Genomic DNA, 27,935 nt, shown 5'->3' on the forward strand with positions numbered 1-27,935 from the left:
CTGTCCTGCCCTATCAACTGCTGTGACTCTTGAGCTATAAAACAAAGAGTATTTCTGAATGGAGCATGTATTAACTCTGCTGTGACAGCCTGTCTGTGTCGTGCTCATTCACATACTAAAAATGATGCTTTAAATAATTCTTACATGCTGAATTGTAAGTGCTTCAGACACTACTGTGGTTAAAGTTTCGCATGTGTGGACCTTGACAATAGGAGGAGGGTGTTTGGGGGTCCATCTTGAACAGTTTTCGCTGATAAAACTATTTGATGCCAAGATGCCAAGATGCTTTTGCTTTTACAAGGTGTTTTAACTTCAACCTCTTCACTCCTGCAGTCTTAGCTGCCTGAGTTGTGTCACTGGAGTTCTTTCAGGATGTGAATGAAACCTCAGCCCTTCATAGAACTTCAGAGCACAGAGCAAAAGCAAAGCACTTAACAGGTATTAGTCTAAAGGGTCCTTCTCTTTTGCAAGCTATATTTATACATTTAACAGATAATTTTCTATTGCATTTTGCAACAGAAAGTGTACTGGAAGCTTATGCTTTTGTGTGCTATTTGCTTTAAGAAGATTTTCTTCTATTTCTCTTAATTTGTAGCATTGTTATACTAGAATTAATTCCACTAACAGATGAGGTAATTCAGTGGATATTACTAACTTCCATTTGTTTGGTTCTTCTAATCCAAATACTCCAGTTCTCTTAAAACCTTTATGTACTATGCAAATTAGGTATGACACATGCGAGAATGAGTTTGCCTTTCTGTGAAATGCAGCTATTTCTCAAATAAAACATACTAACTGCTTCTAATATTTGCATAGAGAAGATAAGGGGGGAGGGGGGGTTCCTACATGAATATAGGATCAACAAATACCTGATACTAATTTTCCTTGTCTTTGAAGACAAGGAATCAGTGTGTACCTAGTGGTGACAGCAGATGTGTGTATTTATGTGCATACACCGAGACAGGTATATATTGTATGCATCAGTTGCCAAGTGCCAGATTTTGGTGACAGCAGTGCTGTGTATGCAAGCCCAGGTATCCAAAAGCGAGCTATCAGCTGCCTGAAATCACAATAACAAGCATTCAGTCAGTGTTTCTGAAAGCGCTTCCCAAAATACAATTACTATTTCCAGCCCTTGGGAGTTGCAGGATCCAGAAATACAAGAAACCTCTTATATAACTCACCTTATTGCTATTGTGAGTCAAGCAGAAAGGGACAGATTTTTTTTAGGGTGCTATATATGTTTTATTTGGTGACATGTTACTTGATAAAGAAACAATTAGGCTAATTGAGGGGAAAGCTAGGCAGAAATAGGTTAAAGAGGTCTTAAAGTACAGCTTAAAAGAATTAAATCTGGAGGTCTTTATTTAGCAGAGACAAAAATAAACATCAGGTTAGCAAACAAAGGACAATGACAGGAAACAAAGGGTGTAAGTAGCACTGTGCTAGAAAAGCAAAAGAATCACTGATATACCATATCTTTTCTAATATCTAACTTGTAAAAGGAAAAAAAATGTACACATGTGAACATACGGACACGTCTCTGGATTTCTGATGTTTAACACTGCATTGTCCTTTCCATTTTATCTGTCATGACAGCAACTGAAAACAGCAAGAGAAAATTATTGTGTGCTAAATGGACATAAATCATCTTTAACTTGACCTATGGGCTTGATTTAAAGATGCAGACTCCTCACCTCTACTTAGTTTTTTCTCCAGAATAGGAGGAAAATGAGTTAATATTATTATCAGGTATTGTTGTGCTCTCAAACTCCACTTTGATATCATCAATCTCATAATACCTTAGTTCCCCCTGGTATCTCAGTTCTACATGTGTATTTATTATTTGCATTACCATAGTGCTACAAGAGCCTGGTGTGTATCAGGGTCAATACTTTTTATACTTTACAAATTATGAAATTAAAGAACTGACTTATACAGGCAGGAGAGGCAGCATAATGAACTGTGATCCTCTGTTGTAGAGACTACAGGAAGGAAAAGTTTTAAGGAGAGGTTTCAAGGAAAATTGCCAGTAACTTTTGGGCCGTTTATAGGCTCCTTGGAAATAAAAGGCAGTGAAAAGAATGCACAAAAGAACATGTTTAAATGTATTACAAGTGGGCTGTGAAAACTGGCATCATGAGCTGATTGGAGCTGCAGTTAGATATTGAGCAGGGAATGGAAATGGCAAGTAGACAGGCTGCCAAGGCCTTCCAAAGCAAAGACAGGTAGGTGAGGATCCACATGATAGAGTAGGCTGAGCCAGCACAGGGATGAAAAGAGTGAGAATGACACGGTGAGAATGACAGACTAGAAAAATGGTCACTCTAGTAGTGTTCTCAATAAATATAAGCAAGACAAGGCTATATTTTTCAAGGCCAAAGGAAAGGATGTTGCAGTAATTGAGATTTGAGACGATGGGAGTTTTAGCTATATGGACAGATTTAGACATAGTCTGACCATAAAGGGCTAGGGAAAGGTCTGAGTCAAAGATGATTACATACAGGCAGATAATAGCCTAATAGATAAAGTAGAGAGTACTTGTGGGAGAAGGCTTGACACTATTTTAACTGTACTGAGCTTAAAACGACATTAGCATTGTCAATTAACCAGTTTTTATCCAGATGGTCCAGGGATTGGAGGGTGGAGTATTTGTGTGCCGTCTGGGCTGATTACAAGGGAGGCACCATATCCTGCAGTACAACAGTACGAGGACCAGGCTCAGAAATAGAGAGAGCCTAAACGTCCCCACAGCCCACTCATGTCCCACATTATGTTAATTAACAAAATGTTAATAATGTTAATAATTTATGCTCTTGCAGATCCAAGGAGCTATTGGGTGACTCATCAGTCAGGGGACTAAGCACATTTCTTCCAGTTCATGTCACCTTTGGGTGGCTGACCATGCATGTGTGGGATTCACAGGACGGTTGTGAGTGCAGTGGAAGATGAAATCACACAGAAGAGTCATAGGAAGGCACTAGAGATACAAGCTAAATTTTTTTAGGAAAGCAAGTCAATCTGCACTGAGGAGGCATAGCTGGGAAAAAAAAATGAGTGGAAAATGTCATTTGAGCTGTGGTCATAGTACACATTATTTGGGGATAAAGTGTGGAGTGGCTAGAGCAGAGACCCAAGGAGAAAGGCCTGGTTAATACTGACTGGAAACCAGAAGGCATGTAAAAAACAGTCCCTCAAAAATGTGCCAGTAGGTGTTTTGGAAATGTAGGAGGAAAAAAAGGGACAGGTCAGTCACTGAACAAGGGTGAGTATTTCACTTGACAGATTCAGGTGGAATAATAGTTGTGATCATTAAAGGTCATATGAGCAAGAGGCTGTTTGAGATTTTGTCTTCTGAAAGAAATGCAAAGGGCATAAGCCAGGCTGGAAAAAATCTAGGACAAAACTGATGGAAATAAATTTATGAGAACATTTAGGGAGAGCACTTTTGGTGGTCTGAGTCATGAAGTGTCAGAAATGAGTTCTAGTTCTCATGATGACAGAGAAAAAACGTTAAAACGTGATTTGAATGAAACCTTGAAAGAATGATCAAGTAAAGGATCCTCTGTGTGTACACACACAAATGTATGTAGACCTGCATATACATAAATACATATATATATGTGTATATATATATATATACACCACAGTGGAATACATCAAAGCAAGGCTTCAAAACTGCATCAGTGGATTTTTTAGCTAAGAGGATAATGTCAGAGGCAAAGACATATCATACCAGAAGAAAACAGACAAGACTGCTTGTGTGAGGGAGGTGAACATTTCACCTCCTTTTGCTCACTGCTTACTCTTGCTGCTTATTAATATAAAACACACAGTTCCATGCTTATTGTAGGAAAATACTTTTCACTCCAGAAATATTTTTCTTCTGTCATAAGAGGCACCAGCCCAGTTCTCTTGTGTTTTTCTGGTTTTGATTTTCTAAAGTTTTTGGAATTCCAGATGTAAATTACTGATAGTAAAGGTGACATCTAAAAGTAATGCATAAAATTATTGTTAAAATTACTGTCTTGTGGCTTCTTCTGAAAGTACTTCTTGCCTTGCACAAATGTATGGTTCACTTCAAAGAGCCTTTAGGTCAGAGTCAGCTCTTCAGATGGTGTCACTATTTGTTCATAGAGAAGAAATAACTGCCAAAATTAAACTGGACGAAGACTTTTCCAAGAAGATACGGAAAAGCAGAGGTGATATGGTATCTTTGATGTAGTTGTTGGTACAATGCTCATGGACTGGCAGGGGATGGTCTTCCCCCAGAGGAGCCAGGGCCAGTGCTGGCCCTGTGAGATCTGCTTAAACTGAGTGTGGAGCTCTTAACTGCTCACAAAGGAACCCAAGTTACTTTTTGTGTCATGGTTTTGGTTTTGGTTTTGTTTTTGTTTTTGTTTTCTTTGATCAGCTCTTCTGTGGTATCCAGCCCTGCAAGCAGGGAAGAATTGTCCTTCCACTGATGGGGGATCAAGTTAGCATCGGTCACACCACTGGAGAAGCCGGACACTGCTGTTTTGTAGCTCAAAAATATGCTTTTTGACATCAAAAAGGCTTGACAATATCACAAATCCCCTTTCCCTGAGAGCAGAGATGATCAAACCCAGAGAGTGCCCCTATCTCCACCTTGTCCTCCAGACACACACAGCTGCTCCCTGTACAGGGCCAAGAAGCCATTTTATGGACAATTTTTATTTCGTTTTAATTTTACATGAACGATACACCTGCCATTTGCATCACCAATTCTTTTACTTCTTTTAGTACAGTGTTCATTTTTATAGTTTACTCCTTTTATTATAGTGTTCATTGGTGTCCAGTGGGTATCCAGAAGGCTTGGGGTGTCTCATTACTCCATCAGCTTGATCCACTTCACACTGGCCGCACGTCCCGTTCCCCCCCTCCCTGTTCCCCGGGTGTTTCTTTCGGGACAGCTCTGCGGGGCGGGGACGGCGGCGGCTACAGCCGCTGCCTCAGGCCCGAGCGCCTCAGGGCGCCATTGAGCCCCGCCCGCCCTCACGGCCTGAGGGGGCCGCTCTCGCCCCGCCCCTCGGCGAAGCCCCGCCCCCGGATGTGTCCCGGACCCGCCCCTCCCCGTAGCCACGCCCAGCTGCCCTCAGCCCCGCCCCTCGACCGCAGCTCCCGGCAGCCCCCGCGGTGTGGGAGGGGCGGGGGCCCGTCACGTGAGCGCCGCGTTCGGGCCCGTGGCGGCGGCGGCGGCGGCACGGGGAGTGTCGGTGAGTGCCGGTGTGGGGCCGAGGAATGTCATTGGGGCCGGGGAGTGTCGGTGAGTGCCGGTGTGGGGCCGAGGAATGTCATTGGGGCCGGGGAGTGTCGGTGAGTGCCGGTGTGGGGCCGGGGAGTGTCATTGGGGCCGGGGAGTGTCGGTGAGTGCCGGTGTGGGGCCGGGGAGTGCCGGTGTGGGGCCCGGGAATGTCATTGGGGCCGGGGAGTGCCGGTGAGTGCCGGTGTGGGGCCGGGGAGTGTCATTGGGGCCGGGGAGTGTCGGTGAGTGCCGGTGTGGGGCCGGGGAGTGTCATTGGGGCCGGGGAGTGCCGGTGAGTGCCGGTGTGGGGCCGGGGAGTGTCACTGGGGCTCGGGAGTGTCCGTGCGAGGCCCCGGCAGTGTCCGTGGGTCTGGGGAGTGTCGCTGGGGCCCAGCGGCTGGCGGGGCTCGGTTGCCCGGGCTGTTTGTGGCCGCTCGGCTGCGGCTTCTCCTGATTCCCACCCCGATGCGCAGCATCCATCTGGGAGCGAGATCTTGCTGAAGTGTGGCTGAGCAAAGACACCTCTGAAGTGTAATTTTTATCTTTCCTGTTCAGTGCTCTTCGTGATGTGAATATATCCCGAGTGCTCTTGACTCGCTTTCAGACCTTAAAGCCGCTGTAGTGTTTAAATCAACTTTTTAGTTGATTTAAAGCAGGAAATTGTTCTTGAAGATAAGAGATCTCCTTCTTGCTGGTTTTTGTGTTGTGGCAGTCAAAAGGCATGTTTTCGACTTTGTGTGGTTGGTGGATAGTGTTTTGTTGGGGTAGACTTTTTTCAGATGTGCATGTTTTAAGAGCATAAGAAGGGTATTAGATTTTTTTCACAGAAACCCCTATTTTTCTTAGTGCTACAAAAGCACCATAGGCAAACTCAGTGTTAAAATTGTGAGACTGTTTTGTCGTGGGTCTGTGGATTGGCTTGCCACAATAGGCACTAACAAAAACTGGATGTTTAAAAAGTAGCTTGGCTCAATGGCACAACTTCTTTTCTGGGGCAGGAATTTTGCCCATTGCTTGCTAGTGGTCATATTCAAAGGCCCAGGTATCTGATGGTACAGGAATAGTACTATGTAAAACCGGAACCTCTTCCTTGCTACAGTTTTCTTTGTAAAGTTGATTTGTATTTAGGTGGTTAAAAAGGTTAGGCTGTATAGTTATTAACAGAGTCTTAACACACGGAATTTCTGGCTCTGTTTGTGACGTTGTTGTGTGGCAAGTGTCCCAGGAGATGAGCTATAGAGCTGTTTTCAATAAAATGTAGGATTCTCCCTTTTTGCACTGTTTATCATTCTGTGCTTGGTCAGAAGGAACCTTGCAGAAAACACTCTCACCGAAGACATGAGCATGTAGCATCATCAAGGTTGATCAAACCCTGTGCTATTGTATTCCTGTATGTAGAGTTACAGAGTTAATTACCAATAGTTAATTTAGAGTGCACGACTGATTTAATGAGAAGTAACTGTAAAACTGTAGATACTGCGTGAGTTGTTTCAAAGGACACAAAATACTAGTTTCTCTAAGAACCTGAATCGGATAGAAATAGGTTTTTTGTTTCATGGTATGTTGCTTCTGACTTTGCCAAGTTACAGAGCTTTTCATATGAAAGTCATCCCTGAGTGTGTTTGGGAAAAGAAACCAACTTAGCAACAGTTCTTAGAATTTTAGAAGAGAAAGTTCTCAATTCCACCTACTTGGTGCCAAACCTCCTGACATAAGGTAAAACATAAAAAGAACTAGTACTGTTTGTTTCCTTTCTCCAGGATGTTTTTAATGGCGACTATTCTGGGATTTTGCTTCCTTTCTGAAGCGTTCAAAAGTAATGTCAATTGAAATTTTCTGGCAGTGCTAACAATGTCTTCCTACCTGTTCTATCCCTGTTAGGGGCCAGCTACAGCACAAAAGTCAAATGTTGTAAAGTTAAAGGAATGAACACAAGTTTCCTGTCGTCTGACACTGAAGTGGGCATCTGTAGTATACAACTGAAATGACTGGCTGAATCTGGCGACTTCTGAGCAAGAGAGAACAAAAGTAAGTGCCTTTTAGTAGACTGGAGTACACTTTTGTGTAAGATAGAATGTGGTTTTCCCCAACCATATCTAAGTAACTCCTGTGCAACATTATTGCGTGTAATGAGTGGAAAGGCTGTACAGCAGAGACTGGGATGTGACTGGACCCTCCAGTGTGGAAAGTATCCAAGTTTCTATGCCCAGCAAAGACACCCTGCCTGTTCCTTGCAAAAGAACACCGCCAGAAAGTGTGGTGCTGCCCTGTGAATGACTTAGGCAGGGTAGTCCCAGTGTCTCCTTACTTAGGGATGGAAGCAAGCAATGATTTGTAAATGACTTTGTCATAGTCTATGAAATCATAGTTTACTTTTTTAAAGTACAGACCAGCTCAGAATGGTACTTTCTCTTTTGCATTATGTCTGTTCATGTAGTGGAAAATGGAACTAAACAGCAGATGTCAGAGGATGAGTCTTGATGGGTTGTACATGTTCTTAAAGGAAAGTTGGGAGGAAAGTCTGAGTAGGGGGATGTAGTTTTAAGTGTTACAGTGTCATTTTTTAATACAGTATATCATTGCATAACAGATGCAATTTCCATTTCTCCAGTGGAAGCTTAAATCTTCAGCAACACAACTAGAGTGGCCTAAGGGGATGTCTTTAAAGAAGAATGAGCAGGGAGCAACTGAAGGCTTTCTTAATAGAAAGCTGGGAAGCTGTGTTTGCTGTCCCATAGGCTTTCCTGTCAACTGCATCAGCTTTTGACAGTGTGGGAGGTATGCATTCCTGCAGGGATGTGAAGTAGTGAAAATAGACTGGGTGGGTTTAGAAAGCCACGGATCAGCCTTCAGGCATAGTTTTCCTACAGATGTAATGTTGATTCTAGAGGTAATCTGACAAATGGTTTCTTTAAAAACCTACTCACTTCTGTCATGCCACCTAATCTAGGTAGATTTAGCTGTTAGAGAGAAAACCACTGCTTCCTTCCATGATCCACTCATGGGACTGAACTTCCACTTTGGAACTCTGATACCAGACTGAATATTGAGAAGCAGTCCAGGAAAAAAGATAATCATGACAAGGGAAAGGTGGTACACATAGAGCAAATACAAGATAAGCAATAAGTGAGTACAAGTGGACAGAAATTGGTTGATAATTAGAAAAAGTGACATTACAGACCTTTATGTTAGGTCTTGTTGAAAGTTGTGATTTACTTTGAAAATAAGGTAGGAGTTAAATTCCACATTAAGACAGTAAAACAGAAAACTTCAAATGCAGATATCAAATATCAATCAAGACAGAATTGAGATTTTTTTTCACTTCCTCCAGCTATTCTTTATTCAATATCTGCCTTCCATGTACAGGCTACAAGAGGTTTTTCTTTTTAAGAACTTATACATAGAAGTGTGTAGGATCTGGTGGCACTAAGAAGTTTTCTGCCAAACTTTCTGCTGAGTTTTTTCTTTTGCTGCCATTTGTAGATTTCCATTGTCAAGATACCAGTTTTTGTTAGTGTAAGGTCTTCTTTCTAATAGCTTGAAAACTCCCTACTATAGTGAGCCTGTAAAATCTGAGTGGGCAGACAGCTGACACACTTGTAATTGGTTTGGTGAATTAGTAGTCACTTGACTGTTGTGAATTTTGTTTGTTTGTGTTTGTTTGTGTTGAGTCCTTTGAGGACAATGACTTGACCTGTCAAATGCAGGGCTCATTAGGGAACAAGAGAATGCTTTTTCTAGGAGAGGGAGTGTTTCTGGCTGTTCACAAACAAATTCAGCAGTCTGTGTTGAGTTGTGCAGCTGCTGTACAGTCTAGCAGAGAATTGGCAACAATTCTGGAGTGCATTTTTCTTAGGGATGGGAAGCCTGTTGTAGAATTGGTGCTGAACAAACAGCTTCAGATTGAGAGAGGTTTTGTGACACTGTTTTTGTAGGATACAGACTTTTTTATATAGTGATTATTGATGAATTTGATTTAACTGACTTGGAAACCTTGGTGCAGAAGGGCAGATGGATTCTGCATGGACAATATTCCATTGAGGCTTGCACTGCTGGGTTGCTTTGTGTGTTCTGGTTACAACTTGATTTGATAAGGCTTTCCGAGAGACTTGAAAGCTCATATGGCTTCCCTGGAAAATGCAAATTTAGTAAGTAGATGTGAATAGGGACTGTTATTTAGACATTAAGGGAAAAGACTCACTAGTGGCATAATCCAGTCTCGGATCAGAAGAATCGTGAGGATCCACTTGAGGAAAGGTGAGGGCTGTGACTTCCATTACTAAGAGGTTATGCTTGGAAGGATTTTAGACCCTGTAGTGGTGATAGTAAAGCAGAAATAGGAGATTCTGTGATCTACCAATTGAGATAAGAGAGCACAAACAACATCATTATGGTTAATGATGTTGGACTGGAATTATCTCTCCTGTGAGGAGAGGCTGAGAGTCAGGGATGTTCAGCCTGGAGAAGGCTCCAGGCAGACCTTATAGCACTTTCCAGTATCTAAAGGGAGTCTAAATGAAAGATGGGCACAAGCTTTTTATCAGGGCCTATTTTGATAGGACAAGGGTGATGATTTCATGTAAAAGAGGGTCAATTTAGACTAGTTAAAGGAAAAAGCTTTTCATGAGGGTGGTGCAGCACTGTCACAGGTTGCTCAGAGAGGATGCCTCGTCCCTGGAAACATTTGAGGTGAGGTTGGACAGGGCTCTGAGTGGCCTGATCTATTTAAAGATACCCCTGCTCATTGCAGGAGGGTTGGACCAGATGACTTAGAGAGGTCCCTTCCAGCCCAAGTAGTTTTGCTTCTAAATCCCCCCTGCATTGGCATCTTTCATTATTGCAAGAAATTGTTGTTGGGTTTCTATCCTTTGGAAATATTTATCAGCAAGTATTTCTCTGGTGTGGGTTTTCTGTGGGGTTTTAGTTGTTTGTTTATTTTAACTTCTTTGAAATTTGAATGCTCTGCTTTATGCTACTTTTTTTTTTTTTGGGTAGCATTGTAACTTTGGAGATTTCTGCTACCTTATCTTTGCTTCTGAGTATAGTTCCTTTGTGCTAAAATACAGCTGGTTAAGTGAGTTTGAAAGAGATGTATTTATTTCTGTGGACTTGGTTAGTTGGTTGTGGCGCTGTTGTCTTAACTGTGTTTCATTTTGTTTGGTTGGTGCTGTTTGGTTAGGGACAGCTGATATCTGGAAAATTGCCTTCACTGCCTTAGATCATTCTTGTGTCTTATTTTGTACCCCTGTATGTCCTTATGTCTTATCCTAAAATTTTGTTAAGCTTTTGTAGGATGAATGTCTACTCTTGACTTCATTAGATTAAATACGTATTTACTAGTGTTAAGATGCTGGTGCTTACTTTGGTGACTTTGATAACTTAGATGCTGCTGTTGGCTTGACGCTTCAGGACTGCTGCTTTTCCATATATATTTTGTAAAGGATTTATGTTCTTTTCTGCTTAATGCTTAGAGTGAAATACTTTTTTTTTTTTTTTGCCTTTTTCCTTCATGGTTGTCCTAGCTTAACTTCGATACTGTCTTAGAAATTCCTATTCTGTATGTTATTTCTGAAATCTTACATATTATGTATTATCTCATCTGTGCAGTTTTGGTCCTGACAGACGTGCCTTTGGCTTTAGGACTTTGTATTTTGTGTTTTTAATTTTGTATGGGAAATACAGGGCAGTATATTCATACTGGCTCTGTATGTTATTACCATAGCAAGGAAAACTCTACCAGCATACCTTTCAAACATTGCTGTGTGTCTCCATTCCCATGAATCCTAGGAAATACAAATATAAATACCATGCTTAATGAAAACACAGATTCCAAGTAGTTTGTTATTGTAAGATCACTGGAGCCTCCATTTCTTGATAGTGTTACTATATTAAGTTCTGGTAACTTTAACAAAGCTTTGTTTATGAGCTCAAGTTAAATCCAGTAAAATTGCTTTGTCTCCTTGCTATTCTAGATTCAGGAATGAATGTTCAACTATGGCTAACTGCAGAATATCACAAACAAAGTTGTCTGATGTGTTTTAAATTTGCAGAGTAATTCTGTTCATCTGCTCACAAGTGTGAGCTTTGTATGGTTATCAATTTTTGTGCACATCTAGAAGTACACATGAGTGATACTGGGGAATAAAATGTGCTTGCAGTGGAAAACTACTTGAAAGATTTCTCCCTGTGTGGAAGGACTGCTGCTGCTCCATGATAATGAAAAAGTTGTAGCTATTTTAAGACTGTGGTGGAGTATGTTTTTTTTTAATTGTTCATGGCAGTATTACTTTGGGTGGCTGCCAGAAGCTGCTTCTACAATTAGATTAAGAAATAATATTTTAAAAAGGATATATTTCATGTTTGTTTTAAATGTTTTTGAAAACCTGTTTTCTCTTGATATCGAGAATTCCACTTCCTTAAGGGTGTGTCCGTGTTTGATGGATACTTTTAATGAATCCTGTCTGTTGTCTGAAGGTCACAGACACATAATCCAGGTTGGTAGGAATTTCAGGAGGCCTCCAGTTCAACCTCTCGCTCAAAGCAGGATCAGAACCAGTTGCTCACAGCTCTATCCAGCTGGATTTTAGAAACCTCTGAGCATGAAGTCTGCAACTTCCTTGGGGCCTGTTTTCACAGCCTGACTGCCTTATAGTGCAAATGAAGGGCTTTATTGTTCTTTTTTTCCCAGAAATCAAGCTGGAATCTAGTTTGTTTTGATTTCTGTTGCTCACATGTTTTGATCTTGTCACTCACCACTTTGGTGACCCTGGCTCTGCCTTCTCAGCAACTACCTCAAAGACAGCAGTGAGCAGCTGTGAGGTCCTACTGAAACTGGCTCTTCTTCAGGCTGAACAATTCCCAGCTCCTTCAGCCTTCACTGTAGGAGGGCAGGTGCTCCGTGTTCTCCTCTTGGAGAGCCTCCGCTGAACTTGTTGCAATTTATCAATGCCTGTCTTGTACTGGGGTCCAAAAGTGGACGCTCTTCTAAATGCTGTCTAATGAGTGCTCTGTAATTAATTACTAGGACTTAGTTTACTTATGGAAATGTGAGTGGTTATAAATATGCTTGTTAGTATATGGGATTTTTAGGTATGACTAGATTTCAAAGCAAAATTTTTTAGCATTAGAAGTATTCTTCCACTTGCATACTGATGAAATTAACTCACATTAATTTTAGTGAAAATGTTTGATGGATTTAAAAAATACTGTCACAGATAACACCTTATCTTCATTACATATTTATTCAACTTGATTAGCTCTGAATAAGTCTAATTTGAATCACAGAAGTGTTGGAAATGAAACAGTGTAGTTGGTTGTAATTCTAGAGTGAAGTTTTCTATAGAAATTGAAGTCAGATAATGAATTTATTTTCACTGTAAAGTATGTTTAAAGAAATGAGTCTCAGGGAGAGTTGGGGGAATCTTGCACAAAGTAAATTTGCATGCACAGGAACATAAACATCTGCTACAAGACCACACACATCTTGTTTGTTTGAAGTGGCCTGGTGGGGTGGCAGCGTGGGGGGAAAGGAAGCTCTGTCCTGCTGTATTGTCAAGTTCCTCAAAGGTAATTTTTTTTCTGAGAACCTGACAGGATCTCTGCCTGTTTCTTTTAACTTTTCCACATCTCAGTGTGAATTATAGTCAGTGTTCTGGATTATTTCAGAATCTTAACTCACCTCTTGTAATGCTACAGTTCAGTCCAAAGTTAGTGAATGTGCAGTAAGGGAAAAAAATAATACAGAAAGCAAAGGGGCAAACAGAAGCCTTTTGAAACACTTGGTGCTGTTCCCTGTGTGAGCAGCAGGAGTACACTGCGATTGGAAGGCGGAAGGAGTGTCCAAAGAAGCTTTTGTTTTCCTGAGCTTTGGCAGTGGGCTGGCTCTGAGGTGAGTGTCCAGGCTCCTGGCTGGGCTCCTGTGGCCTCCGCTGAGCTCTCCCTGTGGCTTCGCTGCTGGAGTAGCTGTGGTTGCAAGATCAACAGTCGGCTCGGGTGTGCTGGTACCTGCTGCAGTCAGAATTTCCATTTTGCAGTGCAGATCTATTCAGGGTTGTCACATCCTTTAAAAGTCACTTTTCTAGGGCTTGTTTGCGCTCACTTGTCTCTTGTGGTTGGTGCAGCCTTAATTTAAATTTATGTGAGCTCCAGTTGAAAGCTACTGTTACTTAGTCTCTGCTGACATAGAAAAACTGGGACTGCTGTGCCTTTGTCTCACCTGGCATTTCTCCTTTAAAATATGCAAAAAGGACACTTCATATAGATAAATGTTAAAAAAATATTCTGAGTAAATATGCCTTTTACCTTTATAAAATCTTAAACTTTTATAAATTGAAGAATCTTTCCTGAGCACGTATTGGATGTTGACAAGTTGGCATGGCAATATAGCAAAAGTGAATCTACCTTTATTGCAAGGAAGGAAAAGCTGTGAAAATATCTTCTTTTAATATTCTGTGGTCAAAATATTAGACTCCAGTGTTGCAACAGTATTTCTGTGTAAGGTAGTTTGAAAGGATAATGATTTAATTTTGAAATTTTGATTGCTAAATAGCTTTTCATTGAAATTGTTGGCATTGCACTAAAAGTAGTTCAGAGCCCCAGCTGCAGTGTTTGGAGAAAGTTAAGATAGCTGGACACCCAGAAGGGAGGCAGTAACCTCTATGTGCAGGGTCACATAGGCTCTGTGACATTCAAAGCTTTTTTTTTGCCTTAATTTCTTCAACTGAATGTGTGTTCCTTTTTAATTTTTTTTGGTTGTGGTTTTTTTTTTGTTGTTTTTTTTTTTTTTTTGGTTGCGGTTTGTTTTTTGTTTGTTTTTGTTTTTTTTTTTTGGGTTTTTTTTTGGGTTTTTTTTTGTGGAGGGATGTGATTTTTTTTTTTTTTTTTTACTGATAAACTGTATCACTGAATATTGCCGTTTTAAACACAATGTCAAGTTTCCTGTGTTCTTAATGAAAGATAAAGGATTTGGGTCACAACCCTATAGAACTTCAGGATGTGGTTTTCCATTTTATTCCTGTACAGACACATTCGTGTAATGTTAAAGTAATGTCAGAGCATTTTACCTCTTGCAGTTTAACGTATTGCTGTCACAGGACTGTTGCAGTGTCACTCACTGTCAACCCTCCTGTGACACAGGAGCATGGGCTGCCTTTCATGGTGCAGAGATCTGGCCAAACTTTCCAGTGTTGAGAGGGGAGAGACAGTGTTTTTTAAAGACTACAAATTTGTGCAATAGAAACAAAGACTGTGTAGTCTGTAATGATCTTTCCTCCCCCCCAAACAAACAAACAGAATCTCTTCAAGACTGCTGTGTGATGTCAGATCAGTTGATGAAAGGTGTGTGAGTAGTGAAAGGGAGGTGTTTCCCCAGTGTTAGTTTTACCCTTTGTGCAGTGTTGGGAAATTAAGATGATGAATCCTCTGTCACACAAGATTCTGTCTGTAATGACTACCATTTAAAAAATAAAGAACATCCTTTTCCTTTAAATATGTGAAGGTTATTCAGAGCAGAAGGCTGGACACTCATTCTTTTGGTGTACTAACGCTTCAGTTAGGAAATGGGGGATTGCTTTTAAACAGAGAAGTACTGTGGAAGCCCTTCTTTTTCTTGTGTTTTTTAAACTTGAGTGTATTGACATGCTTGTGACTTCAAGAGCTGTGCAATAACACTCCAAGTAGGTAGCATTTCATAATATGTGTATACAGTGACTTAAAACAAGCACTCTAATGTCTGTTTACTGAACCAATACTTTTATTCCAGCATCTGAATTCCATTACAGAGCTTGAGTCAGAATATTCCTTATAATAAGACCCAATTGCAAAGCTAGTAATGAATTTATTGTAAGATTTGGATGTTTTTGAATAGTAACCTTCAATTACGAGGGATTGTGTAATCTTTTGAATTACTAGTACCTTGCAAAACATTCTTTTAAGTTGTTGATGTCTGCCTGTGGACCTCAAAAGTCTAAAATCTCTCCTGGAAATAGTCTTGTAGCTCATGAGGTAGTTTAAGTCTTCAATTTGTGTTTACTTGTCAGATACCCGGCATGGCCTCATCATCAACGCCTAAATATAATTCAAACTCCTTGGAGAACTCCTCAAGTAAACAGGTAAGTGTAACTATCTTCATGTTCTGGTTTTCTACATCAGAATTCCCAGAGAGCATTGTCTTACATATTTGGTTAGAAAAATAAGTATTTAAATGGCTTCTTGAATGTATATACTTACTTCTATTGCTAAAATTCTAATGCAATTAACTGAGATGATTTAAATATCTTTTGGAGTGGATGGGCAAAGTATTCAGTATCATAGGTAATGAGAGGTTCCTTAAAATCAATTCTAACTTACTCTCACCCTTGCTTTCTACCTTAAAATATTCTGTGACGTTCTTGAAAAATTTTGGCACTTTGTTTCCTTTGATTCTGTATTGCAGTTGCTAAGTTATACCTTGCTATGTTTGTCTGGCTCTTTTTTAAGATGTTCATCTAGAATGAAAAATATATTGAAACAATCTAAATGCCATGTCCCTCTGCTTTCTAATGCTGTGCAGCTGAAGAAAATGTAACCGGGGTGCATGCAAACAGTAGATTGTGTGTGATAGTTGTGAGTACATTGCTTAAGTAATTGCAGTTGATTTGTTCTTCCAATCCCAACATACTTGGAAAAACAAATGTACACAACTTCCAGAGAACTTTGAGTATAGAGGTTTAATTCCAATTTAATACAGATAACTGACTATTCTTTTAGGAGAAAGATTAAAACCTGCTTATGTTTCAGATCTGTTCAACCTTTAAACGTTTCATAGCTGCATTGTAAGATAGTGATGTGTGTTCCTGTTTTGCTTCCTACTGTTCTTTCCCATGCAGGAATTACCTTTAAGTTTGGTTGGTTTTATTTTTAATCTAGAATTTGAAATTGTAAATAAACTGTGTTGTGCTTCTCTTCTTTAGACTCTAAAAGATGGAACTAATTGGGAACAAAATGAAGAAATACCTCGTCTGCCAGGGGAGACCAGGGTTACAGGTATGAAGCTCAATAGGTGCCTGATGCAGTGATGTTCAGCAGTCTGGCAGACACTTGTATCTTACTGAATTGTTTTGTAGTTTGGGCTGGGGCAAAGGTAAGTCATGCTGAAATGTCATAAGTTTTTCAAAGAAATTGTGAAAGATTCCTTTTATTACTTATCACAAATAACTTTTAAGTGTTTAAAATCTTGGGTATCTTGGTTTCTACACATGCCAGATCTTCCCACAGAAAGAAGTTGCAAGTTGCATCCTAATTGTATCTACAGATTAAACAGCACATGTTGAGTGATGAGAGCTCCTCCAAGCTTTCTTCAAGAGAATCCTGTTCCACCCACTATGCATTGATACCTTGTAGAGTGGTGTGGAATTTAAGCCTAAATGTGAATTCCCAAAGTACCGTCTTATGCTTCCTTGACACAAGAGGGCACAAACAGGGCTTCTCTTGTTGACTTTTACATACACAAATGCTGTAGCCTGAGGGAGATTAATGTACTGTGTAGTTTTCTTTCTTGATGGAGGCTCTTCCTGAAATGGAAGTCTGTGTTGGAGTCTGTCTTTTACTTCCCTCCTCTATGCCCAGATTTGTTGGGTGATTTGTAAACAAGATTGGCTTAGTTGAAAACAAAGTGATGATTCAGAGGAAGTAGTTTTGTTTTTAATGAAGAAGGTGTGAGGGAGAGGGTATGGGACTAAGATGGATGTGTGATGTTATCCTTATGGAAATTGTCTGTGCTTTGGGGCACTGCACTGGAATAGGGCACTTTTTGTGGAAGACAGATAAGTAGATTGGGCTAAAGAAATTAGTGGACAGGAAGAAATAAATGGAAGTCTTTAATGTCATGGTTCAACTCAATAATCTTGAGATATCTTTTTCAGTCTTAACAATTCTGTGATTCTGCTTGCATTGCTTCACTTAAAGATTTTTGAGTGGTATGTGTTAGTATTTGTTCTGTTACTGTCCTTTCTGAAACACTACTGATGGCCCTACTCCGCTTGATTGCCTCAAATTGAAATGTAATGTTTCTCTGCAGCATGGTGAGTTCCCTAAACACTCTTCAACTTGAATTACTACTTCAGTAGAGAATTGTTTACACAATGGTGTAATAGTATCAACAATGTATTTGTTCTGGGATGGTGAATAGACTGAGATACAGTAATAACAGTAGTCCCTGTTCTATGTCCTCCCCTCTCCTGTGTAGTGCTGTGAAAGAAAACACAAATATAACTAGGGAAGGCTACTGAAATCTGTGCAGTTAATTTGGACAAGTTTAGTATATGAGTCTTTCACATTTTCTTTATAATTCAAGTAGATAAAACTCAGATGTATTGCTTTCTAAATGAATTCACCTCTGAGTACAGCTCTTGTTTTATTTTGCTGCTACTTAAGTAATACTGTCCTCAGCTCTCATTTTATCTTTTCACAATCTTTAAAGTACCACATTTCTTACAGACAAAGATGTTATTTATATGTGTCCATTTAATGGCCCCGTTAAAGGAAGAGTGTACATCACAAACTACAGGCTGTACCTAAGAAGTGTGGAAAATGTGAGTAATACGCCACAATTACTTCATGGGATGAGTTGGCTTTAAACTCCCTTCCATTCACCCCCACTGCCTTTGATTTATTTTGTGACCAGTTCATTTGTTTTTGTTTCGGCACACATATGATTGTGGGATTGCATGGGAGGCTTTTTGCTTGAAATGGTCTGTAATGTTTGTAATAACCATATCTTAATTCTGTAATGACTAAATAGTAATTGCCATTGTGCCACTGAGATATCTGTATTAAAATATAAGTTCTTTAAAATTAATTGTGTTGTAAAAGTATGATTTTTGCCTGGTGAAATTACAGTTTAATCACTTACACTGAACTGATACCTTTATCTTTTGTCAGTCAGAGCTTTTTTGACAGCTGTTCCCTTTACACTTTAATCTGTGATAGATCAAGGGCAGTAACTAATGATGTGCAATAGTTCTTAAAATGGCTGTCAGTAAACCAAGACTTTGATTGTCCTTGCTGTTAGAAAAGAAAAATACTTTGATCAGTAGAACCTTATATGGGTGGGGGGAGTGGTAATGTGTTTGATAAGCAGTGACATGGAAGAGAGTAAAATGTGCTTGTGATCTCTTTCATAATATGTTTTTTTTTTTTTTTTTTTAAATAAGGATTTGGGACTATTGAATGAAGGCCTTTCTGGCTGTAGCTAACTGTACTGGTAATGTCTTTTTATTTAGTTCTGCTTTATGCTGTATATCAATAAAGCAGTGTTAGCAAGCAGGGGCAACCAGTATGTACCAGAAGGCATCTCTTAGTTTTCTCTGCATACTGAACAAGGCATGAAATATTTTTGTAGCATGTTATACTGGATGATGCTCAAGGCTGTAGAGTGACTGTACAGACTTCATAACATGCTGGGAGAGGAGACTCAAAGGCAGAAACATGCTTTTATTTCCTGTATGTATTTCATGTCTGCTTTCTACTCTGGAATGTATAAGAACATTTGTATTCTTTTCACATTAATCTTTTCCTTACTCAAACTTTTCTTGCAGGATCCAGTTGTGATATTGAATGTTCCATTGGGTGTAATTTCAAGGATTGAAAAAATGGGAGGAGCTTCAAGCAGAGGGGAGAACTCTTATGGATTAGATATAACCTGTAAAGTAAGACTTTCTAATAATTCAGTAGGAAATGAAATCTAGAGGTTTTTTTCTCACTGATTACCTATTTATAGGAAGGGAAAAGTACATGCTTATGGATGAATTTAAAAAGAGTTTTTTTGAAACTGGACAGGGAAATACCTTTTCTATAAAGGGCTGTTTTAACTCCTCCCTGCATGCAATGAGAGGGATTGGTCTTGCTTTCCAAATCACTAATTGACAAGGTTTTGCACATCAGTTGTATTTTAGGGCATTATTCCTGCACCACTTTGTTATTTCATCTGTTCTAAAAGGAATATTTTTAATAATTCTGATATCTTTGAAGAACCTACCAAACAGGGTCTTTGTAAACTATAAAGCCAGTGAAAAGTTTATCTAAAAAATACCTATAGTCTTACAAAAAATTGTCACCATGGAAAACCATGGTCATAGGGGAGTTCCCAGTGGATAACTCAGGGTCCTTTGCTAGATTCATTGAATATGTGCCCATTTGATTCTTAGCAGTTAATGCACAGATTGCTTATTTTTGACACCAGTGATGAGAACATAGGAACAATGTATTCTACACAGATTATTAGCAAATCTTTCTTTCAAACACAGAGTAATTCCCATCCTGCAAACTTTCAATAGCTTGTGAGACTTCTTAGCGAATCAAATAGAGCCATTTCTGATGGCTTCAGGCCAAAGAACCATTTGCAGCACGCAGAGTGGTACTGCTGTATTTGTACAGTTCTTACATTCTATTCTATTTTATGGGATAAGAAACAAAACTGAACATTCACAAGGGTTTGAGGTGTGTTACCAGCAGATTCTAAGTCATGTTTAGTGTATAATATAGCACTTGTACAGAGAGAAGCATCTTACAGCTTTGGTTCACCTAACAGATAATGGCTTTGTTTTAGGATATGAGGAATTTACGGTTTGCATTAAAACAAGAAGGGCACAGTAGAAGAGATATATTTGAAGTCCTCACAAAATATGCTTTTCCCCAGTCACATAACTTGGTAAGTTACATCATTTTTATTGCTGAGTTGTATTAATGCAGAGCTCTTGCCAATTAACTACCTATTTGACCTAGTAATGGCTACATCATGGCTGCTTAAAAAGTATAACCACAGAATCTGGTGTCAGCATAAACTAAACAGCAGCTTTTATTTTATATATTTACAACACTTAAATCTATATATTTTGTAAAATTATGGATGTACTCCAGATACACTACTGAGCACCTCTGCTCCATAGATTTCATTGCTAAGAAACTGCAAGTTATCCTCCCTAATTTGGGAATATAGGGAATACATACCTTACTTGATTTCTTGAAAACATTCATTAATCGAGCAGTCTCCAAGGCAATGATAAGTATAAATCACCAAGAGTTTTACTTCAGGAGGAGGAGATATGGTAAGACAACACTTGTTTTATTGATGAAACAAATGAAAAATATAACAGGAATTCATTTATGAATTTTCAAAGGTTTTATTTCAGGTTAAAAAGTGCCTTATGGAAGGGATTGAGCAGCAATGATGCAAGCTAATCACTATCTTCCATTTTTTTGAAATCTGTGCACGGTCCTTATTGTGAGTCATTTGACATCTCTTTAGTAAATGCTTTATTTTCTCCATTGTAATATTCAATTTACACTTTATCGGTGTGCTTTGAGATAATTGTATAAGAGCACTGTTCACAGAGTACTGGGAGCTTCTGCTCTCATTTTTAAGAACTTTATTCAAATAATTGTTGAGTATACAAGGCTGCAGCAAGAATCTTGCTTCTTTCCAGGAATGTATGTGTCAGTCAATGGAGTGGACTTTATAAACATTTAGTTCTTTAAAACTTTTCTGCAGAAATTTTCATTCTATATACAAACTGTGGAGTGAAAGCATAAGAGAAAATAAATGCTTTTGCTTAGAATATTTTGTGTTGTTAATGAATAGGCCTTCAGAAATGAAACAGATTTTTATATTTGGGTAGGTGTGAGGAGTTGTAATCACAAATAAGATAGTTGTTAAAGAAGTGAATATATCTAATTCTTCTGTTGTCATTTTATCCATTTTAAAATAGAGAATGATTGAAAGGATGACAGGATATGTCAACCATGAAAATATGATGGAAAAGAAGAACCTGTATGTAGAAATACCACGTTATGGAGAGGTTCAGGTCAAAAGTGTCTTCTAGGCATCATGGGCTTCTGTTGCAAGAGGGTGTCCAGGGCACAGTCAAGTGTGTAGTTGAATATTTGCGGTATTGTAGATTGTGTCATGCCCATGCAATCTCATCCACATTATCATGATGAAGAATTTTTTTTTTTTTTGAGGATTGTATGTAGTGAATATGGGCAAATCAAGTTGTAACTGATTTAGAGTGTCTTGTGGGATAATCCAACTATGGGGCATGAATACATTGGTGATGAGATGTGGACTTGTATTAGGTTCGTCATCCAAAAAGACCCAGAGATGCTGTCTAGTGATGGCAGTGAGTAATATGTGGAGTTGTCCACTTCCTGCTTTATTTGCTGGACCTGTTGAACCTAATAAAGCTCATCACTGTATGGCCCGTGTGAAGGCCACTTTCCCACAGAAGTTAAGCTTAATAGCAAAAGTCTTGGTTGAGGCAGTAGTAATTTGGCCCTTAGATTCAGTAAAGCACAGAAGTTGGGGAGATAGTGATAATGTGCTGGGAGAGTGGCTGTACTTTGTCTCATAACTATGTCTGAAGCAGGGTGTGCCTGTTAGAAATCAGGATTATTTTGGAGGGAAATAAAGCGAGCCTGTACTCCATCTGAAGTTGCAGCTGTCTGTATTTTCTAATGTCACAGTGTGGATGAGCCCTTAACTTTAACATGAGCTAAGCAAGTGTGTGATTTTTTTGGTGTGCTTTCATTGTATTTTGACAAGCAGTTTAAACTGATCCTGCCAAAGGTGAGTGTTTCTGCCTAGTTTTCCATTCCTGTCTTGATTTTTGCTGCATGAGTTTGAGGCTGCATGATGAACCAGATAGGGAAATCAAAGGAACTAAAATTAACAAGGAGATAGAAATAAAAGCTTTACTCTTGAGTTATTTCCTGTCTTGTTAGTCCAAAGTGAGAGTGGGGTCAAAGCATCTCTGGGTGGATGTGAATGAGGAGGGATGATGGCACTGCTTTCAGTGGCTGGTTTAGATCAAGGTTTTACTGTGTGAATGTGGCAGTGCATTGGGACTGTGCATGCCTGCCTTCCCTTTGGAGCGCTCTCTAACACTCTGGCTGTGTAGCCAGCTCACTCAGGGAGATGTTCTGCAAAGAACGTAGTTCCCCATGACAGCTGAGTGGAGATGGAAGCCCTCTGATACTCAAATGCTGAGCTCTTGTTCTTCTCTGATCTCCTCTCCACCTTTCAGTTGTGTGGTTGATTATTCTTCTAATACCAAACTGGTATTTGTATAATCACTAAGCCAGCATCACTCACTTATCCAGCACAAAATATTCTGATTAGTCCTGTGCTGCTTTGAATAATTTGGGGAGACCTGGTTTGAAATCGGTATTCATCAGAACCAGTGGATATGTGAGTGGAGCAGGTAGAAGGCAGGAGAGAAAAGAGGGGGATGTCTTGTTTTTAGCAATGATTAAATGTTAAATGTTAATTTAGCTTTGACCATCTTGTGAACTGCATCCTTGATGTTTAGCTGGTTCAGCAGCACTGATGCTTATACAGCTTTGCAGTAGAAAGAAGATACCATCAAGACAATAAAGTTCTAATGCTTTACTGTCCTGATATTTATCTGTATTTTTATATTTTATATCAGATTTTTATGTGATTGATTTTCAGCTGTAGTAGAACTATGTCCTAAGAGCTGATCCTGATCAGCTCTGGAACTGGTAGAGATGCCTTGCTTCTGTTTTCTTCATGCTGTTCCATTCTCATACAAATGGATGGTAAATAAAACCCAAAGATGTTCTGAGTGGAGTGTACTTACTGTTTCCAAGATTTGGCTCCATCACCATCCCAAGAGCAGTGTTTGAGAGCCTATAATAAATCACAGGCCTGTTCACAGCTATTCCTCTGTGCCTCAGCATTGTCCTTGGTGCTTACTTGCAGAAACTAATTCTTGTGTGTCTCCAGTTTGAGCATAGGTTGGGTTCAGATATCCTTGAATCAGTAACATAAAGTAAAATCTGATAGCTCATCTGACTGACAGCGTAGTTGATGGGGAGCAAGTAGCTGCTCTTGCTAATCCTCTGTTGTATTTGCAAACTTGTGCTAATTGAAAGAAAATTGTTGCTGAAAGTGTTTGTTTTTTTTTTTTAACGTTTGAAAAAATAAAACCAAAATAGCTGAACCCTCCCCAAATGAGATGTTTTAGTACACCACAAAAGATGAGATATATTTGGTCTCTGTAGTTTAGTTTCTACGTAGCAGCTGCTTCACTTCCTGATTTTACCATGAAGGTACACATCATCATTTCTATATGATTGTTCAGCACCATGGTATCTGCCCAGTGTGTATTTGTTCCTAACCCCAGTAGGTCTGTGGGAATGCCCATTTTGATGAGACTCTGGTGGCTGTGCTGGCTGACAGGAACTGCTCCTGATGTCACTGCTTATCCTGGCCATTTCAAATGTCTGAGGGTCGGCTCACACCAGTGTTGCTGCTGGATCTGCAGAGATGACTTCAGATGGAGCAAGGCTGGCAAAGGGGCCTGTCTGACAGAGCACCTGAATTTGCAAAGAACCCCTTGGCTTGAGGCTTTATTCCCCATGACACGTCAGAGCCAGGGCAGCAGTGGTGTGAGGTGACCGTGTTCACAAAGTTATACCAACACTACAGTGTCTGACCTTAAGTTTTTAGATCAACAGGTAAGATGTAACTGGCTAGGTTGTAGTAATGGCATACTAAATGCCATTAATAATGGCAAGGATAATGATATATTTATTTTTAAATACACTGAGAAACTGTCAGCCTTTACAGTGAGTAAAAACTTAGTAATTTATTATATGTAAAAAGCATATATCAGTGAGTTAGAAAATGCAACTTATTTTCTTCACAGGTGTGTGGTACCTTCTTATTCTAGTTTTGCTGCTTTCTTCTTTTGTAATGCATAGATTGGTCAAATATTTCACAGATTGTGTCTACATTATGTATTCATGTGCTGTGATTCCATGAAGAGTAAATATGTAGCTATTGTATTTATACTGATATTTATTTACATTACATTTATACTGCTAAATAGACTGCTTGCTAAACTGTAATTGTCAGATTGCAGATGCTTTCTTTTTTACCTCAGAGAGCTATGTTGTGTTTTGAGCAACCAGCGTATTACATATTATTTTTGTGAACTAAATGGGAATGAGAAATTGAATGTTAAAGACAAGCACTCTGTCTGTAGGCGGCTTGAAAATAGACTATTGAAATTGTTGGTTAACACCTGCAAGGAAGTAAACTATTATTTGCACAGTGAAGCATAAAAAGAAGCTTACCAAAAATGTGATGATTTGAAAGATTTTTTTTTTTTGAAGTGTACTAGCCTTCTGGTTCAAGTGAAGCAGTAGTCATCTGCTTTTAGACTGTGGATCTGCAGTGCAATCCCTACTTCCATTTTGTGCAGGGGCTTTAATTTGGTTTTGGAAAAAATCTCAGCTGATTAATGGTGAGTCTTGCTTGGTTTTGCCAACTATAGGTACTAAGAAGTCAAAAACTTTGCACCCAAAAAGTGTTTTGAGTGGTGATTTACTATGCTTTCTTGATTCCTTACTTGTTTAATGTTTTCTTTGATTTCTTCTGTTTCCCATGGTAGCTGAAAAGAATTTGAAACTTATTTTTAATTAGTTGATAGACTAATCAGAGTTGATTGGCTTCCATCAGACATGTAGTATTAATCTCCATCAAACTTAGAACAGACATAATTAGTGCATTGGAAGTGACTGCCGATTATCCTACCTTGAACTCAAGATGTGAGATAAATAATCAGTATAACTTGAGGGAAATCTGTGTTTTATTTAAGTAGCTTTCAGCAAGCCAGTCTCAGTGCTGAGAGGAGGGGTGCCAGCTCAGGCTTGCTGCCTGAAACACTGATGTGTTGAGCAGGTAGTATGCCTCAAACTTGTGCTGCTGTTTGTCCTTAGTATCCAACCAAATTACTGCAGAGTTGTCTCAGGTGCACCTGTGCAAAACCATAGTTCTGCTTTTTGATTATATGTTCTTGATTTTGAAAAACCTAATCTTGATCTCAAAAAATCCAAAGTCAAACACACTTTTATTTTACTGCAATATTCTTCTGAACCTGAATATCTCTTATATGTAGGTTTTATATTTTTTTAAATTTCCACTCAAATCTGGACATATCTGATGAAGCTGCAGTTGATTTAATTCCTGGGAAGATAGACTGTGTGCCGCAGGAGATGTGGAGAAGAGCTTTTTGTTGGAGAGGCAGGATTAACAATGAGAGAAAGGAATGGAATTTTGTGTGTGTGGAGGGAAGAAAAAATGGCTGGAGATCAGGGTGGAGACTCTGAGTACCTAGAGTATTGTTTGGGGAGAAGGAGGATCTAGGAGGGATGTACCATAGATTTGAAGGGAAGATGTGTGAAGAAAGCATAGAACTGGCCAACCTTTTATTGCTATGGTATTTGAAAGGCTTTCCTGTATGAATAATGGTGCACTGAGAGAGGCTGGCAGGGCTTTTCTGCCTTGCGGGGCCAGGCGATCCCGAGCGCTGCTCCTGTCGCTCGTCTCCGACCTTGCTCTGCCCTCTGCATCTGAAGGCTATAAATACCCACCCAGCTGCTCTGTACTCAGTGCTGAGACCTCCCTGCTTCCCTCCCCACATGCAAATGTGTGTCTGTCAGGGGCTCTAATGTGAAGGAACCTGTAGCCACAAAAAGCTAAGCCATGTAATTTTACTAAGATAGCACCTCTCAAATCTTACATCAGGTGATAAAGAGAACCTATGCACATTATATTGTGAATGGCATAATTTCTCCTTCCTGTTTTTTTCTGTTCCATTTGCCTGCTGCACTATAGAATTGCATTCAGATTTTGTGCACGATGAGGTGAAAGCTTCAGCAGTATTGAGTTAATCGAGACATAAATATGCAAACATACCTCATTCAATCTGTAATCTTGGATTATTCAGGACAAAAGTAGAAATATGGGTCATTAATGTAGATATGAAGCTAACCTGAACTATAGCAAACCCTTCTGGGATCTAAATATGTATTTATCACCTTTACCTGTTCACTCTAATGTGATTTATCAGTTTGGTTGCATTAGAATAATAAAATACCCAATTCAACAAAAAAATGTTATCCAGTAGAAATTACTTCATATTGCTCATTATCACATTTTATTTCAAACAAAAATAAGTAATGTCCAAACGTGCTAAATAAGGCTTGTACTGACACAGGTCAGAAAAGGCAACTGTATCTAAGCATATATCTTATGTTAAGTTTATGATTCTAAAAAAATGGTTATAAGTGTGGGTTGCTTGTTACAGTCAAGTAAGGTAAACTGTAGTTAGAAATTAAATAGACCTATATGAATTGAGTATAACTGTATGTAGAGGGTTGCATTTGTGTATCTCCTACTCTGTTTTAATGACAGCATAACACAGCAATAATTGTGTATTTTGTTGGGAGAAGTGGGCCTAAGGTAGGGTGGGGATGTTACTGTATTTCAAACTCCAGCAGTTAGGCTGGATTTAAACTCAGGCTGTCTTCACAGAGTGTTTCAAGTCTTATCTGAAAAGCTATTGGGGTGGTGGGAATGGAATCCAGATCTTCAATCTTTTGGTACAGCAAGAATTTCAGTAGTCACCAGATTAACTGTGCAGTCTGTGCATGATTGTGCACATCCAAATGTGTGTGTATGTAAACCTTTTGCTATAATTTAGTCAATGCTTGCAGAAGAAAAATAATTTTTAGTCTTCAGGATTTTAGAGATTGTTAATTTTTAAATACTGTTCTCGTGTAGTATAATGCAGGAGTTTTCTGTGGATTGTTCACATAAAAATCTGAGTCCAAATTTTGCTCTATATGTCTTTGCATTGTAGTGTTTTGTGATTTGTTAAGACTTCAGGTTTTTGCTAGTTGATCTATTCTACTAATGAATTTCTTTCTATTGAGCAACATAGGAAGAATTTTTGCTCCCTGAAATATCAACAAAACTGATGAAGCATAATTGTCCACTTAAATAGTTAAGGACTGTATGACTGTAAGCTTTGGTAGCAGACGTGGTAAAGCTGCTGTAGCCAAGCGTTTTAAATGAATCATGCTGTACATAGTAGGACATTGTTCTTTCAGAAAGGATTCAATCCATCCCCTCATGCATAATAAGTTTAACCCTGGCTTTTAAAAGATGAAAACAAAATGCACTTTTCCCTCTGTCTTGTGGATTTTTTGTGGGTGACATGAGCAGCATAACTGCCATTTATTTTAGTTCAGAACAACACTTTATTTTTGTCAGCAAAGACCTGTTCCATGTACCAGCTATCACAGTGCACTGTAATAAACTCATTTTACTTACCAGGGCTTCATATGGGTAATTTTTACTTTCTGATGAGGAAACTTGCAGTAAGTAGGAACTTAAATAAAAGACCTATTCCTGCCTTCAAGACATCTTTTAAATGACCTGTTAGGATTCCAGTATTTCTATTTCATACTGTTCTAAGATTCTCCTTTGGGTTCTTGGTGGATTCTTAGCATAGTTGCTCTTTGGGATATAGCAAATTCCTTTGGGAGGAGGGGATGGTTCTTGTGTGTAGCTGTTTATTAATAGTTCAGCAAATCAGTTGCATCTACTTCTTCAGATAGTGATATTGCCATTTTGCTGTATTCCTTGTTTGCAATTAAACAATCTTTTTCAGGTTTTAAAATAACTTTTGATACTTGCATCTACTTTTAATGGAATGGGGTTTTTTTTCTGATAGAGTAGATGTCACCTCTTCATCTTTTAACTCTGTACCACTTGATGGCAGTTTACTTAGTAAAAAGAATTTGTAATGTTTACTTGCACTGC

General features: G+C 39.2%; 1 protein-coding gene across 6 annotated transcripts in view; it reads left to right on the forward strand.

Moving 5' to 3' along the window:
- Positions 1 to 5,178: 5,178 nt before the first annotated feature.
- Positions 5,179 to 27,935, forward strand: part of MTM1 (myotubularin 1) — a 42,544-nt gene continuing 19,787 nt past the window's right edge. For 4 of the 6 annotated variants that reach the window (XM_053990009.1, XM_053990010.1, XM_053990011.1 and 1 more), the window contains exons 1-7: positions 5,598 to 5,608; positions 7,148 to 7,294; positions 15,304 to 15,375; positions 16,216 to 16,288; positions 17,741 to 17,835; positions 18,841 to 18,951; positions 19,851 to 19,952. In XM_053990009.1, the coding sequence (XP_053845984.1) occupies positions 15,313 to 15,375; positions 16,216 to 16,288; positions 17,741 to 17,835; positions 18,841 to 18,951; positions 19,851 to 19,952 (444 nt within the window). In that variant the 5' untranslated portion in view covers positions 5,598 to 5,608; positions 7,148 to 7,294; positions 15,304 to 15,312. Of the gene's footprint in view, positions 5,238 to 5,597; positions 5,609 to 7,147; positions 7,295 to 15,303; positions 15,376 to 16,215; positions 16,289 to 17,740; positions 17,836 to 18,665; positions 18,746 to 18,840; positions 18,952 to 19,850; positions 19,953 to 27,935 lie in introns of those variants that run through there. The other 2 variants (XM_053990008.1, XM_053990013.1) reach the window with 2 other exon arrangements.

Source organism: Vidua macroura, chromosome 14 (genome assembly GCF_024509145.1).
Source record: "Vidua macroura isolate BioBank_ID:100142 chromosome 14, ASM2450914v1, whole genome shotgun sequence".
Lineage (NCBI taxonomy): Eukaryota > Metazoa > Chordata > Aves > Passeriformes > Viduidae > Vidua > Vidua macroura.